This window comes from Cadophora gregata, assembly GCF_030347475.1.
Source record: "Cadophora gregata isolate MNR1 chromosome Unknown scaffold_19, whole genome shotgun sequence".
Lineage (NCBI taxonomy): Eukaryota > Fungi > Ascomycota > Leotiomycetes > Helotiales > Ploettnerulaceae > Cadophora > Cadophora gregata.
The window spans coordinates 714,066-728,821 of NW_026695942.1; the positions used below are offsets into that span (position 1 = coordinate 714,066).

The 14,756-nt window shown below is 45.2% G+C and overlaps 4 protein-coding genes across 5 annotated transcripts; 1 reads left to right on the forward strand and 3 right to left on the reverse strand.

Annotated features, from left to right (window-relative positions):
- Positions 1–293: 293 nt before the first annotated feature.
- Positions 294–1,058, reverse strand: ONS95_007247 (uncharacterized protein; the record flags this gene model as incomplete). Its single annotated transcript, XM_058500746.1, has 2 exons — positions 294–587; positions 642–1,058. 2 exons carry the CDS (start codon positions 1,056–1,058, stop codon positions 294–296), a joined length of 711 nt encoding a protein of 236 aa, XP_058349563.1.
- Positions 1,059–1,278: 220 nt separating this feature from the next.
- Positions 1,279–3,263, reverse strand: GNT1_2 (N-acetylglucosaminyltransferase). 2 transcript variants are annotated; one of them, XM_058500748.1, is made up of 3 exons: positions 3,088–3,263; positions 2,347–3,037; positions 1,279–2,249 (listed from the first exon to the last, which is right to left on the reverse strand). In XM_058500748.1, exons 2-3 carry the CDS (start codon positions 2,900–2,902, stop codon positions 1,588–1,590), a joined length of 1,218 nt encoding a protein of 405 aa, XP_058349565.1. In that variant the 5' UTR covers positions 2,903–3,037; positions 3,088–3,263; the 3' UTR covers positions 1,279–1,587. The 2 variants fall into 2 exon arrangements, with proteins under 2 accessions (XP_058349565.1, XP_058349564.1); XM_058500747.1 differs by having other exon boundaries at positions 1,279–1,576; positions 1,627–2,249; positions 2,347–3,263.
- A 297-nt stretch (positions 3,264–3,560) lies between these two features.
- Positions 3,561–6,612, reverse strand: ONS95_007249 (uncharacterized protein). Its single transcript, XM_058500749.1, has 2 exons — positions 5,670–6,612; positions 3,561–5,617 (listed from the first exon to the last, which is right to left on the reverse strand). The coding sequence occupies exons 1-2, from the start codon at positions 6,457–6,459 to the stop codon at positions 4,443–4,445; spliced, it is 1,965 nt and encodes a 654-aa protein (XP_058349566.1). The 5' UTR covers positions 6,460–6,612; the 3' UTR covers positions 3,561–4,442.
- Positions 6,613–6,677: 65 nt separating this feature from the next.
- On the forward strand, positions 6,678–11,527 carry ONS95_007250 (uncharacterized protein). The gene is made up of 4 exons (XM_058500750.1): positions 6,678–9,075; positions 9,123–9,489; positions 9,541–9,849; positions 9,899–11,527. The coding sequence occupies exons 1-4, from the start codon at positions 8,739–8,741 to the stop codon at positions 10,920–10,922; spliced, it is 2,037 nt and encodes a 678-aa protein (XP_058349567.1). The 5' UTR covers positions 6,678–8,738; the 3' UTR covers positions 10,923–11,527.
- The last annotated feature ends 3,229 nt before the right edge of the window (positions 11,528–14,756 follow it).

Consider the following 14,756-nt stretch of genomic DNA (forward strand, 5'->3'; position numbering starts at 1 on the left):
GAACAAGTCAGTGGAGGCCACCTAAGCAGCACGTATACGTACGAATCCCATGACAGCAGAAGGTAACTGCAGCTGAAGATTGGCTGGGACTGGCCCAGGACTGAAACTCTGAGGTGGCGAAGAGCCAAGAGCCTGTTGTCAGGTGCCTCGTACTTCGAACTTTCATGTGCTTGGCTTGCCTTTTCAGCGATGATAGATGGTTCAACAGCACTCTCTTCCTGTCCACTAAAGACAAATACCAGTAAGCTCGAGTTTCAATGATGCGTAGGGGTAATCATACTTCTCCTTGCAGTTTATTGCAATTGTCTGTCCCTGAGGACCAAGTCTCGAGCTTCTCCCTCTTCAATCATGTGGCATGTCTCGGCCTCTTTCTCGACAATTTTTCGATGAGCCCTAAACCTCTTTTCGGCTTCCTTGAAACGTTGTTCAATGCTTGATGAGGGCATGAGGCGCTTCAAGATGTTTTGCTGTTGGTTCTTTATCATCATTTTGAAGTCCATACAAACTTCGATAATGTCCAGATACATGGTCGCTAAGGACTCCTTGAGTCGAGGATACCTCAAGAGCGAGAAGACTCGCTGGTAGTCCTTAACATACGAGTTATTCTCTTTTCAACAGGAACAGCTAGCTGAATTACTCACGAGAAGCCGAGGGAGGATGTCTCCAATTCTTCCTAAACATTCACTAAATCTCTCGAAAAGTCGTCCGACATTCCCAGCAAGGACGAGGACCACTCTGATACTTCCCCAGATTGGCGACAAGATTGTTGTCGACATGTTAGCAAACACGTCCATAGCCTTGCCATAACTTTCTATCTTTTCGATGAGAGGCTGCACAGCCTCAATAGCTTTGCGGACCTTGGAGGATTGCTGATCGGAGGAGTTGATGACTGAAGTCTCAAAGTAAAGATTCTCAACAGTTGCTTGCTGAAAGATCACTCTTTCTTCGGGTGTAAGGCTCAACAGATACCTGTCCCGAGCAATCAACCATGGGTCGGCCTCGGAGTCGAGCCTCGTGGATATCGCTGTCGTAGCCTCATTAGTTAATGGCGTCGCCATGTTGATGAGTGCGGCCAGAATATGATGCCCGTCACGCTGTGATCAAGCTCGAGATAAGATAGCAATCCGTCAAATCAATAGAAAATGAAGGAAGAGGATATCTTGGAATCGAAGGGGCTGTAGATTGTAGGTGACACAGCCTGTTAGAGTTGGTGCAGACATCTAATTGGTCCGTGTAATGCAATGCAATGTACGCCGCTTCCCGACGTCACAAAAACGCCTCCTGCTAGGCATTCTCCCGGTAAAGCCCAGAGCCGGATTCAATGAAAATTGCTATTGACAAACTCCAGGGTCACGGGAACAAGTCCATCACTAATTGTAATACAATCTTGCTGGTGATTATTTCCGACTACAGATTGAGTCGAGATTCACTAATACTTCTGTTATATGGAATATGGGGCTTTTTAGCCTATCCAAGACTTGTGATACCTACTCCGCTGTACACAGCTATTGCAATTCCGCGCGATTGACTTTTACTATCCAAATCAATAGGGCCTACATCACATAGCACATATATCCTATACGCAAGTCAGTACCATATATCACGGCAATACGCAATATCACATACCTTCCTCCTCCTCCTGAAATCCTCATAAAACCCTACCCAAATCTCCCTCTCTCTGCAGTCCTCCTCCCACCCTACACCCTCAACACACTCCGGTTTAAACTTCTCAATCTGCTCCTCCGTCGCCAACCACGGCTTCGGCAACGGACTGTCTGAAAAATGTACCACCCTCGCCTCCCTCTTCATCCTCTCCACATCCCAATCCAACCCCAATTTCTTCCCCTTCCCAATTCCAATCCCACCACTAAGCCACCCCGCATGATCCTTCGCTCTCAACTCTCCCGTCAACAATGCATACTTCTCGTGCGGCAAGACCCTACACGTCCTTCCATACAACTTATTCATAATCTCCATATCGTAATAGCCCACCCTCGCGTTCTCCATGGCTTTCTGCACGCGCCAGAACTCGCGGTCAGAAGGCTCGATGAGCATGAAGTGCGAGGAGAGGAATGGGTAGGGGAGCCACCACGCACGGGGCATGATTGCTGGGGCGGAGGGGAGCAGGAAGAGGGAGTCGAGGGGTTGGAGGATGGTGGCGTCGGAGTCGAGGACGAGGAGGCGGGTGTATTGTTTTTGGGAGAAGGCGAGGAGTTTGGTGTAGCTATCTGCCCAGTTGGGTCCGGAATCTATGAACAAGTGTTAACACAGCCTGTTCGCGAATTGACCCATTGGAAGAGATACAAAGAAAAAAGGAGGTGAGAAGTGGGAAGACAAAGTTCTTACAAGCTGCCAGATTCTGATGCTGCACCCTGACCGCCTTTAGTGTAACATTAAACTCATCCCTCGCTTTAACCAACAGCCTACTCTCGACCGTTCCGAGCGTCACATCAAGCGAATACTTGTTCGGATACAACAGCAATCTATCAGCTTTACTCCCCAATCTATGCAACGTCTCGAAGATCATCACCGCGTTACACAGGTAGTCGACATTAGTGGCATACTGCGTATATGCGAATTTCGACCAGTCAACATCCACGCCTGAGTGCGAGGACGGAACGGTCACGGGATCGGTGTAGTAGCATGATGGGCCAGTGAGGCGAGCCCAGATATGATGGCTGCGAAGGGAGTTTCGGAGGTAGATGAGTGCGAGGATTGTGAGCAGGACTGCTAGAACTGTTCGGGCTGGTTTTGAGGTCAGGATTTGGCGGGTCGTTGGGCGGGGTTGGTGGTGTCTTTTGTAGTCATCGTCGACACGTGAATCAAAGCTTGGTAGGAAAGGAGAGTCCTGGAGAAAATCGGGGAGGTCCAGTAGTGGTGGCTGGGAACTCCTTCGTTTCATTGTTTGGGTTCTGGTGGCTGTGATAGTGGGCTCTTCGCCACTTGATATTGATATTGACCGTGATTTGGCCAAGCCGTAAATTTGAGATCGCCTCAGAATATGAGAGGTTTTTAACACGTCTCTTTGAAACCTCACCTATCCATGAATCAGTAAATGAATGTAGTCACTTAATATGTTGGACTTACCTCTTCTCGAGCCTCCAAAATATGCCAAAATGTACCCCTGAAAGCTCTTCCCACAAAATTCCAGGTTCCAACTTCCCACGTACAAAACTTCAAAACGTCCTAGAAGTTCACCTGAAAACGTCGCTTCTCAGACTTGCACTATCCATATCTCCTTTGTAACGAACGTCTCTTTGTCGACCAGAAGTACGGTTCATGTAAGAATGCATGATGTCGCTGAATTGGCTGTTATCAATGGCCGGGTCAACCGGCTCACGATTACCTAGCTTAAATTACGGGGCAGGATCTTACCCGCCCCTGTTTTACCCCTGGTTAGGTCATCAAGCTGGATCAAACAGCTGGGTTGTAAGAAGAAGAGCAACGAGGAGCTCGTGAAGGTGTGAGTCAGAGGGAACATGTCCTTCTACCGCCGTTTCCTTCATTGAACGTGAAGGAAGAGAAACCCGAACTTTGGAAGATTGGTCACGTGATTTTGACTCTTGGGCTTTCGTGTTGTTTACTTTTAGATGGTGTGGATCTACCTCGATATCATGCAAACATGTAACGAAATGCCTGTCTTCCACTTTGCATGATAAATACATATAAAAAGTCCTCTTCCCCCGCACTATCTCCTACTTTATCCGTCCCTCTCCCCATCTAGCTTCCTCTCTCAACCGCGCCAGTCCCTACCATCCTCATTTCCAGGACTCCTCATACATCTATAGCAGTTCTGACTCACATAGTCGTTGAAATCGAATGCACGATGATTCGGTCGACCATACAGCCTGCAGCGAGTGTAGTTGGTCGCAAACTTACAGCCGCAGGCGTAGATTGTGTTGTAGTTCATACACATCTGATTTTGGATTTGTTTGGAAGGCTGAATAGTGAACTTGAAGTTTCTTTGGTTTGCTCGTTGTTGGGTTTATTTTGTGGTGGGTTTAATTGTACTTCGAGTTCAGGAAAACGAGATATTTGAGAAGGGGACGAAGGAACACGGCGTAGTGAATGCAAACAGGAAAGATCGTGATTCAGGAGAAGAATACCCTGAGGTGCGACATAGCGGTGACTGCTGCTAGCGGGTTCTAATTGGAGAGGAAGCAGAACCAGAACTTTCTGAATGAATTTGACAGATTGAAACCGTGAATAATGCCAAAGAGAGAACATACAGACCTGTATGCTCATCAAGATCAAACTTACTTAATCAAAGGCTAAAGAGAAAGTGTTAGCCTCTCACCTGGAATCAACTCAACATCGCACACCATCGAGGCGACTCGGTATTTTGAAATGTTGTCAGCATTGAGTAAGTCTAGTTACAAGATTAGGTAGGAGGTTGCACCTTTTCATCGCATCGCGCACCCAAACAAATTCATCGACTGAGATCACGCCAGTCTTACACCGGCTTGACCTCTCTTCTTCCGCTGCTGCGCTGTAGCGCCACTCATACCACCACTGCCGCCATCCAGCGAACTCTGTGCTTCTCTTCGCTTCTCGTCCTCGATCTTCTTGAGCAGCTTTTCGGTCTTCTGCTTTCCACTTCCCTTGCCGTGGAACTGATGTGACATGTGTTTGAATGCTTCTTTTGCATTCATGCTCCTTCCGTGGTCGTCGATGTACTTGAGTTCTACATTCGGCTTGTATTCCTTGTTGAAATGCTCGGCGAGTTGACGGGATTCGACCTGGTCTCGGAAAGTGTTTTGTGATCTGGCGTATTCTTCCTTCTCCCGAGCAGACATCTTGTCTAATCGGCCATTGGCACGGTCTCGTTCTCTCTGCATTCGAGCTTTCTTCTCCGCATCGGCTTCCCGACGTTGTTTCTCTGCCAAGAACAATTGCTTCTGTCGGAATATGGCGTTGAGATCTCCCGACTCTGCTGTCTTGATGATACCTCTTTCTTTCAGAAGTTTCAGGGTTGATCCTAAACCTCGATCCAGTGTAGCTTCTTGTTCCAGACCTGTATTCGTCATGTCTTCGCCATTCGATTCCTCTCTCTTCAAGCGAGCAAGTCGATCCTCTTCATCCTCGATATCGGCATAGGAGCGATCCATGTTGACATCACCCTCGTCATCAGAGTCGTCACCCATTGCTGTCACCGCTTCAGCTTGCCTGGAAGTGGATCTTCTCTTTGGTTCGGGCGCGGTAGGTTTCTGCAGATTGGCAACAAATTCGGAAGTCTCGTCAATGACCAGACCAGCCTCCTCTTCCACTTCATTCTCCGCAGGTGTAGCGGACGCCTCTTCTCTGAATTGTTGTGCGATCTCTTCAGGTCTAAGTTTTTGACGCTTCTTTAAAGCGTTTCTTCGTTGTGCTGCAAGAGAAGCTTGCAAATCTTCGTCATCAACAAATGACATGTCTTCAAAAGTTCGCTTCTTGGGCTGTAGCGGCTGATCCACCTCCATAGATTCTCCGTTGGTGGCAGATGCATCTCCGGTATCCGCTACAGGGAAAATATCATCCTCATCTGCTGCTTTCTGGCGGGTGGACTTGGCTTTCTTCTTCTTAGGTTTCTTGATCTTGATTTCTGAGATATCGAGGTAGTCGGACTTTGGCTCATCTTCTGTAAAAGAGGTTAGCATGATTGTAAAGAGGGTGCGCACTTCGCAACTTACTGAACAGATCAAGACTGATAGCTTTAGCTTTCAATTTCTTCGCCGATGCACCTTCGATTGTAGCTTCTGTCGTACTTCCCATACCGTCCAGTGTAAATCGGCTGCGCTTCTTTCCATCGATCTCCTCGTCATAATGTGCCAAGATACCAGTTTCACCATTCTCGTCGACATCATGGGGGTTATATACTGGCTTTTTCTTCTTCAGGTCTAGCTTGTCCTTCAACTTCTCCCTCTCGCGCAGATCCAGATTTTCCAACTCATCACCCTCCTCCTCGTTCTCGTCGATGGTAGTATCTTTCAGCGTCAAGACCTGATCCTCTCCTTCCTGGAAAGTGTCCAGTTCATGACCAACTTTGACACCAGCAAGATCCTTAGCCGTATACTCCGCGGCCGCCTCAGCATCCGCCAACTCCTGCTCTCTTTTCCTCGCCTTCTCAATCTCCTTCAGTCTCTTCTTTTGTTTCATCAACCACGCCTTCGCGCCCATATCTTCATCCTCGTCCGCATCACCCAGCCCTTTGCCTTCCAGTTTCGAAAACCGCTTCGCTGCATCTCGCGCTCTCTTGATAGCCTCGTTCTTCTCGTCGCGCTTCTTCTTTGCTTCTTCAGCTTCCTTCAGCTTGCGGTAATTGTCGTAGCCTTCCGCTTGTCGTGATTCGAGCGTGCTGCCTACTTCCTCTACGGGGCCAGATGCTTCTTTGAAGACGGGGCCGGCGCCGGGAACGGGCAGGGGCTTCATACCCAAGGATACCCGCAGGCGGTTGGTCTCTTCGATAGATATGTCGGCCATTATTGCGGATGGTGGTAACCAAGGTACAGGCTCGAGATGTGGAGGTAGTCACTGGCTGTGATGTGGTTGATAAAGTTGAGGCTGCAAGAGCCCAAATCCACTAGCGACCAGGATCGCCTAGCGCCATCCTAGCGTGCAAGCGGCCGCCTCGCGATATATTTTCTTCGCAGAGCTCTCTTCCGCTTTCTCTTTTTCCTTCTACAATCACAGATTTGTGCCCAGCGGTCCCTTCAACCTCCGGGTTGTAAGGTTGACTGCTGAGGCAGTTCGTTCGTTCTATGGAGCCACCAGCCTTTCGTGGGTAAATTCATGGTGTCAATTTCCGATCGACAGATCTCAGAGTAATTGGGCACCATGAAGCTTGAATTCGCTGTAACAGGCTTGAGCTCAGTGGACGGTGTTCCGAAGACGTCACATTCCAAATCCTTTCGCCGAGACCGTCGGTTGGTGAGGTTAAGGGCTAACCGTTTCGACTACATCACGATTCTTTTGGGGGTTTATACTGGGGAAGATTTTAGATCTGCGGATGCTTGGTATGGGAATAACGGGCTTGGAGCTTGGGCATACAAAGGCGGAGGTGTAAGGAGGGGGCATGGAAATAATATGGAGGTTCCGTAGTGGTCGCCTCCACCTTGTGCTTGTTTATTCTGATATAGCAGATGCCTTCGTTTGAATGATCCCGCCAGCTTTTTCCGTCTTGATTATTTTGCTCTGCAGAGATTTTTCTCGCTCCTTCCTACATCAAAGTGCCCACAGTCTTGCGAACTACCACTTACTGCCTGAACACTAGCTGTACTGTCGTTGCATATGTTGACCGCAGCCGTGTCCTCTTTTCCCGCGGTGTTCGAAGTACCCATGGAGGCTGAAATCATATCGAACCAAGTGGAAAAGTCTTCTCAATGTCTTCAAGGATTGCCAGCCGTCAACCTCCCTCGGTCTCTCGGAGTTCTTGATGCACCGGTGGCTTCGATCGATACCTGCATTCCGTGGTGACTGACAAGTAAACAGTGCTTCCAACCTGGGGCTTCGTTGAGCGGGACGATCATACAAAGTGTTCCAAGGTCCAAGATCGACATGTATATTTACGGACAGTTCTCGGTGCAATCTTCTGTTAGTACGCACTCAGTATGAGTGTCGAAGCCGCATAAGGCGCTCCGGTATGTAGAATCTGGCCCGTGTGCTTTGGTCATCCAAACCTTCGTCTCCGTGCCATGGCCGTTGATGGCGTTGTGCAATGCAGCATCCACGTCAGATTTAGTCGATATTATCCCCTCATTCTATCAATCGATAGCTGGTAAACAGCTTAACAGTACATTTGTTTAGTCTCGATCCTCTAAAGTCACATATCGATCCAGTCATGGAACGAGTTTAAAATCCCACCGTTCCTGATGAGTTAATCCAAGGTCTTGCCTCCCACCGCTATGGAGCCGAGGTAACCGTATCATCTGTCTTTATTCCTACCTTTTGCATTTACATCGACTGGCTTCAGGTATTGACGTACCTCAATGGGCAAGGTTCGTCTCATGTTGAACCATTGGTGGAATTCCTGCCTCGGTAGCTGGCCGTCCACCATCATCAGATGATCAAATGTGGACAAGCACAAGCAGTAAAGGCAGAAGAATTCAAGGATAAAGTGCCGGATCATGGAACGGACCGATAGAAGTTTGCTACTGTACAGTACAGGATGACAGTTTATGGGGACCCCACCGTCCCACGGTGTTGTTCCTGCGTGGCTGCCATGCCATTGCGGGGTTGCGTGACCCCTCATTTTCTTCCATTGGCCAAGCCCACAGCTCATCTCCTGTCACTGCTGCACGCTGCAAGCGAGCCTGAACGACGTTCCCTCGGAACCACCAATCAACCCTACAACACCAAAAAAGTCATCCGTGCCGGCATTTATATCGACAAGCATATAACCCCACACTCTTCGGCCCAGCTACCGAATGCGACATAGACTTAGCCCTACTTTCTGCCCAAGTCTCTTTCCTGCCGAACAACTTCTCTTTTCTCGCCGAGGAACCCTGTCATACTTGCCGCTTCACCAATTCCCCTTCTCATAGACTATGATAGAGTTTGACGGGCAAGGTACGCCTTCTGGAGGAAGCCATCGTCACCTGCAGATTCAAACCTTCATTTCGCCGAGAATACCCTCCAGCGCTTAGGCCAGGCCAGCGGCGATTGTTGACTTGCATGGGGATATCGGCCCTATGATCAATAGCACAGCGAGTGCAGAGATTACCACTCATCCCTGAAAAGAAGATCCATGATATAAAGACATCATGGATACCGTACCTTCAACTTTCTTTTCCTCACTCATCCCCTCCCTCAACATCACATCCCTGAGTTCAACTTTCACTCAGCCCATCATGTATTCTCTATCTTCTCTTGTGGTTCTCGGCAGCCTTGCGATCCAAGCAGTCTTCTCACTCCCAGATCCAAGTCGGGTCCAGGAGCGAGAAGCCAAGATACTGAAGCGATCGGTGGACTCATTCATTGCAACTGAGAGTCCGATTGCCCTTCGCAACATGCTGTGCAATATCGGATCTGATGGCGCTTGTGTGCCAGGAGCGAGATCTGGTGTGGTCATTGCTGGACCAGGAAAAGCGAATCCTGATTGTAAGTCCCCAGCATCATGCAAGAGACCACTCGGCTAACCTGACGAGACTTTTACACCTGGACCCGCGACTCGGCATTGACGTTCAAGTGTATTGTTGATACTTTCGTCAGCAGTTATTCGGCATCTCTCCAAACGGAAATTGAGAACTACATCACTGCGCAAGCATATCTCCAAACCGTGTCCAACCCATCTGGTGGTCTTTCCAGTGGTGGTCTAGGTGAACCCAAGTACAACGCTGATCTATCTGCTTTCACTGGCTCTTGGGGTCGGCCGCAGAGGGATGGTCCTGCACTTCGTGCCACGGCTTTGGTTACTTACGCCAAGTGGCTCATCGATAATGGCTACACTTCTACTGCAAGCTCATTGGTGTGGCCTGTCATCCAGAACGATCTCTCTTATGTCACGCAGTACTGGTATGTCAAGCATCTAAATCGTGCAGTAAACTTTGCTCATCTTAAGTACAGGAATCAGACAGGCTTTGATCTCTGGGAAGAAGTCAGCGGATCTAGCTTTTTCACTGTCGCTGCACAACATCGTGCACTTGTAGAGGGTAGCGCTTTGGCGAAACTCCTTGGCAAGACTTGCACATATTGTGATTCTCAAGCACCCCAAGTTCTCTGCTTTTTGCAAAGATTCTGGGGTCCTTCTCAAGGATATGTGATTGCCAACATCAACCAGAATAGTGGTCGATCTGGCAAAGATGCCAACACCATTCTTGGGTCGATTCATCTTTTTGATCCTACCGCAGCTTGTGATGCGACAACATTTCAACCGTAAGTTTGATGCTTGCCAGTTGACTTTCGTGTTCTGACAGATCCGTAGCTGCTCCGATCGCGCCTTGGCAAATCACAAAGTTGTGACGGACTCCTTCCGGTCTATCTACACCATCAACTCAGGAATTGCTCAGGGAACAGCTGTCTCTGTTGGCCGATATCCTGAGGATAGCTATTTCGGCGGGAATCCCTGGTATCTCAACACTCTCGCTGCCGCTGAGCAACTCTATGACGCGCTGTATACTTGGAACAGACAAGGTTCCATCACCATCACTTCGACCTCGCTCGCATTCTTCAAAGACCTGGTCTCGTCAGCTGCTGTCGGAACCTACGCATCCTCAACCTCAACCTACACCACTCTCTATAATGCCGTGAAAACATACGCTGATGGCTACGTCAACGTCGTTGCAACCTACGCACAGTCCAACGGCTCCCTCTCAGAACAATTTTCAAGGTCGAACGGAACCCCGCTATCAGCCTATGATCTGACTTGGTCATATGCAGCCTTCCTCACAGCAGCCGAACGCCGCGCAGCAATCTTTCCCTATCCCTGGGGCGAAATAACCGCCTCCAGCGTCCCCTCAGTCTGCTCCTACACTTCCGCCTACGGAACTTACTCCACAGCATCCACCGGCACCTGGCCACCAAACCAGACTCCCATCTCTGGATCCCCTACAACCACAACCGCAACCGGCAGCAATCCAACAACAACTAGAACCGAATCCAGCACCAGCACCTCAGCGGCATGCACACCCGCCTCCAGCGTCGCTGTAACATTCCGTGAAACCGTCACAACAGTCTACGGCCAAACCATCAAGATCGCAGGCAGCGTCGCCGAGCTCGGTAACTGGAACACAGCGAATGCAGTTGCGCTCTCGGCCAGCGAATATACATCCAGCTCACCGATATGGAAAGGTACTGTCACGTTTGCGGCGGGAACGGTCATCGAGTATAAGTATATCAATGTAGCGAGTGATGGGGCGGTTACATGGGAGAAGGATCCGAATCATACGTATACGGTGCCGGCGAGTTGTGCCACGGCTGTTACGGTTAATAACTCATGGCAGTCGTAGATGGGGATGGGGGTTTAGCTACGAGAAAGGTAAATGGTGTGTATTGAGATGAATTGGATGGTGTGGGGTGGGTTGGTGACATGAGTACAGGACCCAGAGGTACATAAGGCAGCTAAGAAGGCTTTCCTGGAGTTCATTCTTAAGGATTCTGATCAAAACTAGATAAATTGAATGAATATTGCTGATGAGGCATGATTGATTCGGTTTCTTCCCCCGTACCGGGCTTTGGCACAGGATACCATGATAATGCTTCGGTCCAGTCGAAAACATCCCTGAGGCACGCTTCCGTTAGGAGAGTTTGTTGTTGCTTTGCGAGAGCTGGGGAGATGCGCATTGCAGAACTCCAAGTTGGAAGGTCTGACGACTATTCTGTCTATGTGGAGTGCTGGGGAGAGAGCGGATGGGTACAGTAAGGCTTGGAGCTTGATAAGCTTAGGCATGTCAGGAGTGGGCGGGCGTTGAAGACTGTGGAATCTGTCATAATTGCAGTTGCATAAGGAGCTACTACAGAGAGAGAGAATCTCCTATATAAAGGGGTAGCGTACTCAGTAGTACGGCCTATAGTACTGAGTCTACGCCTACAATCCCTATATTTCTAATAGCCCCCCTATTCTCTATATCTGTAGTAAATAGAGCTTTCTAAAGTAGTATAGCGCTGAATATTCCCGAAGCGACGCTAGAGTATCGCTAAAGTATTACTAATAACTTATATTATATAAGGAGCCTCGATTATACCTTATTAACTCCCGTAATATACTAGTATATATATAGTACCTATATCTCCTGTTTTCCTAGGAGTTCAGTAACTTTATAGTATTAAGGTATATAAAATAGTATAAGAGTATACCTAAATCGCTTCTTTATTAATAATCTCCTGCTCTTACTGCTCTTATTCACCCTTCTTTATAGCTACTTCACACCTTCCTTTTATAGCTACTAAGATATTCCTTACTAGCTTTCTCTCTAGCCTCTAGGGTATATAAAAGTCGTTCTCTTCTAGTTCTATTTCCTTTCTTTCTTTCTTTAACCGCGGAATAAGATTCGTTTTAACTATTAAGTATAGTAGTTATATATTATATTTTACTTGATTTATAGTTATATATTATCGTTAAGGAAGATATTTATTAAAGGACTAATTTTCCGCGAAAAATATTCTATTTTTTATAAGTTCTACTACTAGAAACAGCCTTGATTTATATAGGTCTACTATTAATTAGCTAACTGTTATTAATCTTAGAGTTATTATCAGAGAATCAGTTATTACTAAGTAACCCTATATATATCTTATATTATTTAAACGATTCTAAAGGTAAAGCTTTTATAAGAGTATCTACTATATTATTATTACCTAGAACGTGTTTTACTACTGACTTATTATATAAAACTATATTATCTCAAATATAGAACTAGCGGATATTAATATACTTTACCTTTAGATAGAATTTCTGTTCTTTTAAAAGAGATTTAGCTCTAGCGTTATTAAGATATAGCGTAGGAATTCGGGATAGCTTTATATTAAGGTCTTTCTATAGCTTAAGTAACTAAGCTACTTCTTTAGAGCTATTACTAGTAGCTATTATCTTAGAATTTAAGCTAAAGAGAGCTATAGACCTTTACCTATTAGTAGCCTAAGAGATTAGACCCCTATAGAACCTTACTATCTATCCTTAGAACGATTTCCTATTATATTCTGTCTCTTACGTAGCGTTAGTCTAAATATTAAATATATTATTATCTAGCTTTCCCTTATATTCTATTCCGATTCTAAACGTTATTCTATTACCTTCTATATATTATAGATATTAGAGGAGAGGTTTCGTGTCTTAGAGGTGAGATTTAAGGGGATTTAATATATACCGCGCTAGCTAGCCTATTATATAGGTAATATTAGGTTATATAAGGTTCAAGAGGTATATTAAAGAGCTAATAATCTACTGAAATAGTAAGATCTCTTTAAGGGAGGCTAGTATAACACTTTTATCTTTAGCTAACTCCCTTAGTACTATTCTAGTAGCTGCAGGTAAGGTATTACCTTTAGCTATAGCTATTCTAAACCTTTCTAGTAGCTTTTATATATAAGCTATTTAATAAATCCGTAGAGTCTTATTCTTCCTATTCCTCTTAACTTATAGGCCTATAAATATATTAATAGCTCCGAGGTCTTTACTTTTCTAGGTCTTTAAGAGCTATTTCTTAAGATATTTATAGTTAGTAAGGTTACTTATAATTAGTATATCGTTGATAAAGACTAATATATACGCTCTATTCTTAAAGATAAAGAGATTAGGGTTAGCCTCTAATACTTCTAGACCTAGCTTTTCTATCTTATTTTTAATAAGGAGCTACTATTCCCTAAGTACTTATTTCAAGCTATAAAAAGAGCATAGGAGCTTCAGATATATATCTTTCCTTCTATTTAGCTCTAGGTAAAGCTTATTCTATATCTCCGGTATCTTATTATTCGGAATCGTTATATATATATCTTCTTTTAAGTATATATTTAGGAAAGTAGTATTAATATTAATATACTCGATCTCTAGGTCTCTTTTAGCTATAATAGCGAGTAGTACTTATAAGGTAAAATAGCGTACGATACTCGCGAAGGTATTAAAGTAGTTAAGGCCGTGTTTTTACTTAAAGCCTCTTACTATAAGCTTAGCCTTTTACTATACTATAGAGCTATCGGAGTTAATTTTATTATATAGAACTAGTTTTAAAGATATTAGTTTTAAGCCGGAGGGAGGCTTACTAAAGTATACTCTATAGGTTCTAGCGCTTTATATAGCTTATAATTCCTTGAGAATAGCGGCCTTCTATTTTACTAGATTCTCCCTTAGAGCCTTTATAATAGTTATAACCTTAAGAGGTCGTATAAGTTCACCCTCTAGCGCAATTAGCGCTATTTAATAGGTTAGTACCTTATTAAGGATTTACTAAGAGTATAGCTTCATAATTATCACTTAAGCAGCTTACTTAAAGTATTATTTTCTATACTATTTCCTACTATATCTTAATAGTAGAGTATTATCAGACGCGTTTACTAGTTAAGTCTATTTAGGGAGGCGTTAATTAGATACTCTCTTAGTATCTCCTACTATATTTTCTATAGCTAACTTTCCCCTTAAAGGATTTTCAGCTTCTATAGCTAGCCTCTTTCCTAGAGGTCTTTCAGCTTCTATAGCTAGCCTCTCTCTTAGAGGTCTTTCTAAGCCTTTAGCACCCTTAGCTAGCCTCTTAGTAAGTACTAGACCGGTAGCCGGTAGTAGAGGTCTTTCTACTACCTTATTACTACCTTTTAGTATAGTTTCCTTACTACTAGTGTATATAGAGTATATTATATACTTATTAAAGCTATAGTTAGCTATTTCTAGTTCCTTAAAAGTTTCTACGTTTAGGAGCCTATAGGTTAAGGTATTAGCTATACTATCGTGTACTATAAGGAGGAGCTTCATATAGTATAAAAGTCTTGATTTATTAAAGTATTCTAGAGCTCCCCTATAAGAGGAAGCTCTAAGAGTTCTAGTTATATAAGTAGCCTCTAGTTAGCTAAAGCGCCTTAGGGAGTACCTTAGGTACGTTAGGTGTATAACATACCTCCTTGCTTAGCTTTATAATAGTAAGCGAAGCGATATAAATAGTATAGATAATACTACTTAAACTATTATAGGAGTTAATACTAACTAATAGCGTTAAGTCTTAAGCGCTTAGTAGCTCTAAATATATAAACTAAGTAAGTCCCCCGGAACACTCTTTCCTTAAATAATAACTTTAATATAATATTAATAAATATAGCTAAAAGCTCCTATACTACCCGCGCCTCGCGCGCTTCTAACC

What these genes read in the sequence shown, in the direction of transcription:
- ONS95_007249 (XM_058500749.1), bottom strand. Translation starts at nt 6,459, where the DNA reads ATGGCCGACATATCTATCGAAGAGACCAACCGCCTGCGGGTATCCTTG. An exon ending in TATCAGTCTTGATCTGTTCA is followed by an intron (nt 5,618 to 5,669) that starts GTAAGTTGCGAA and finishes CCTCTTTTACAG; the next exon opens with AAGATGAGCCAAAGTCCGAC.
- GNT1_2 (XM_058500748.1), bottom strand. Translation starts at nt 2,902, where the DNA reads ATGAAACGAAGGAGTTCCCAGCCACCACTACTGGACCTCCCCGATTTT. An exon ending in GCATCAGAATCTGGCAGCTT is followed by an intron (nt 2,250 to 2,346) that starts GTAAGAACTTTG and finishes ACTTGTTCATAG; the next exon opens with ATTCCGGACCCAACTGGGCA.
- ONS95_007250 (XM_058500750.1), top strand. Translation starts at nt 8,739, where the DNA reads ATGGATACCGTACCTTCAACTTTCTTTTCCTCACTCATCCCCTCCCTC. An exon ending in AGGAAAAGCGAATCCTGATT is followed by an intron (nt 9,076 to 9,122) that starts GTAAGTCCCCAG and finishes TAACCTGACGAG; the next exon opens with ACTTTTACACCTGGACCCGC. An exon ending in GATGCGACAACATTTCAACC is followed by an intron (nt 9,850 to 9,898) that starts GTAAGTTTGATG and finishes ACAGATCCGTAG; the next exon opens with CTGCTCCGATCGCGCCTTGG.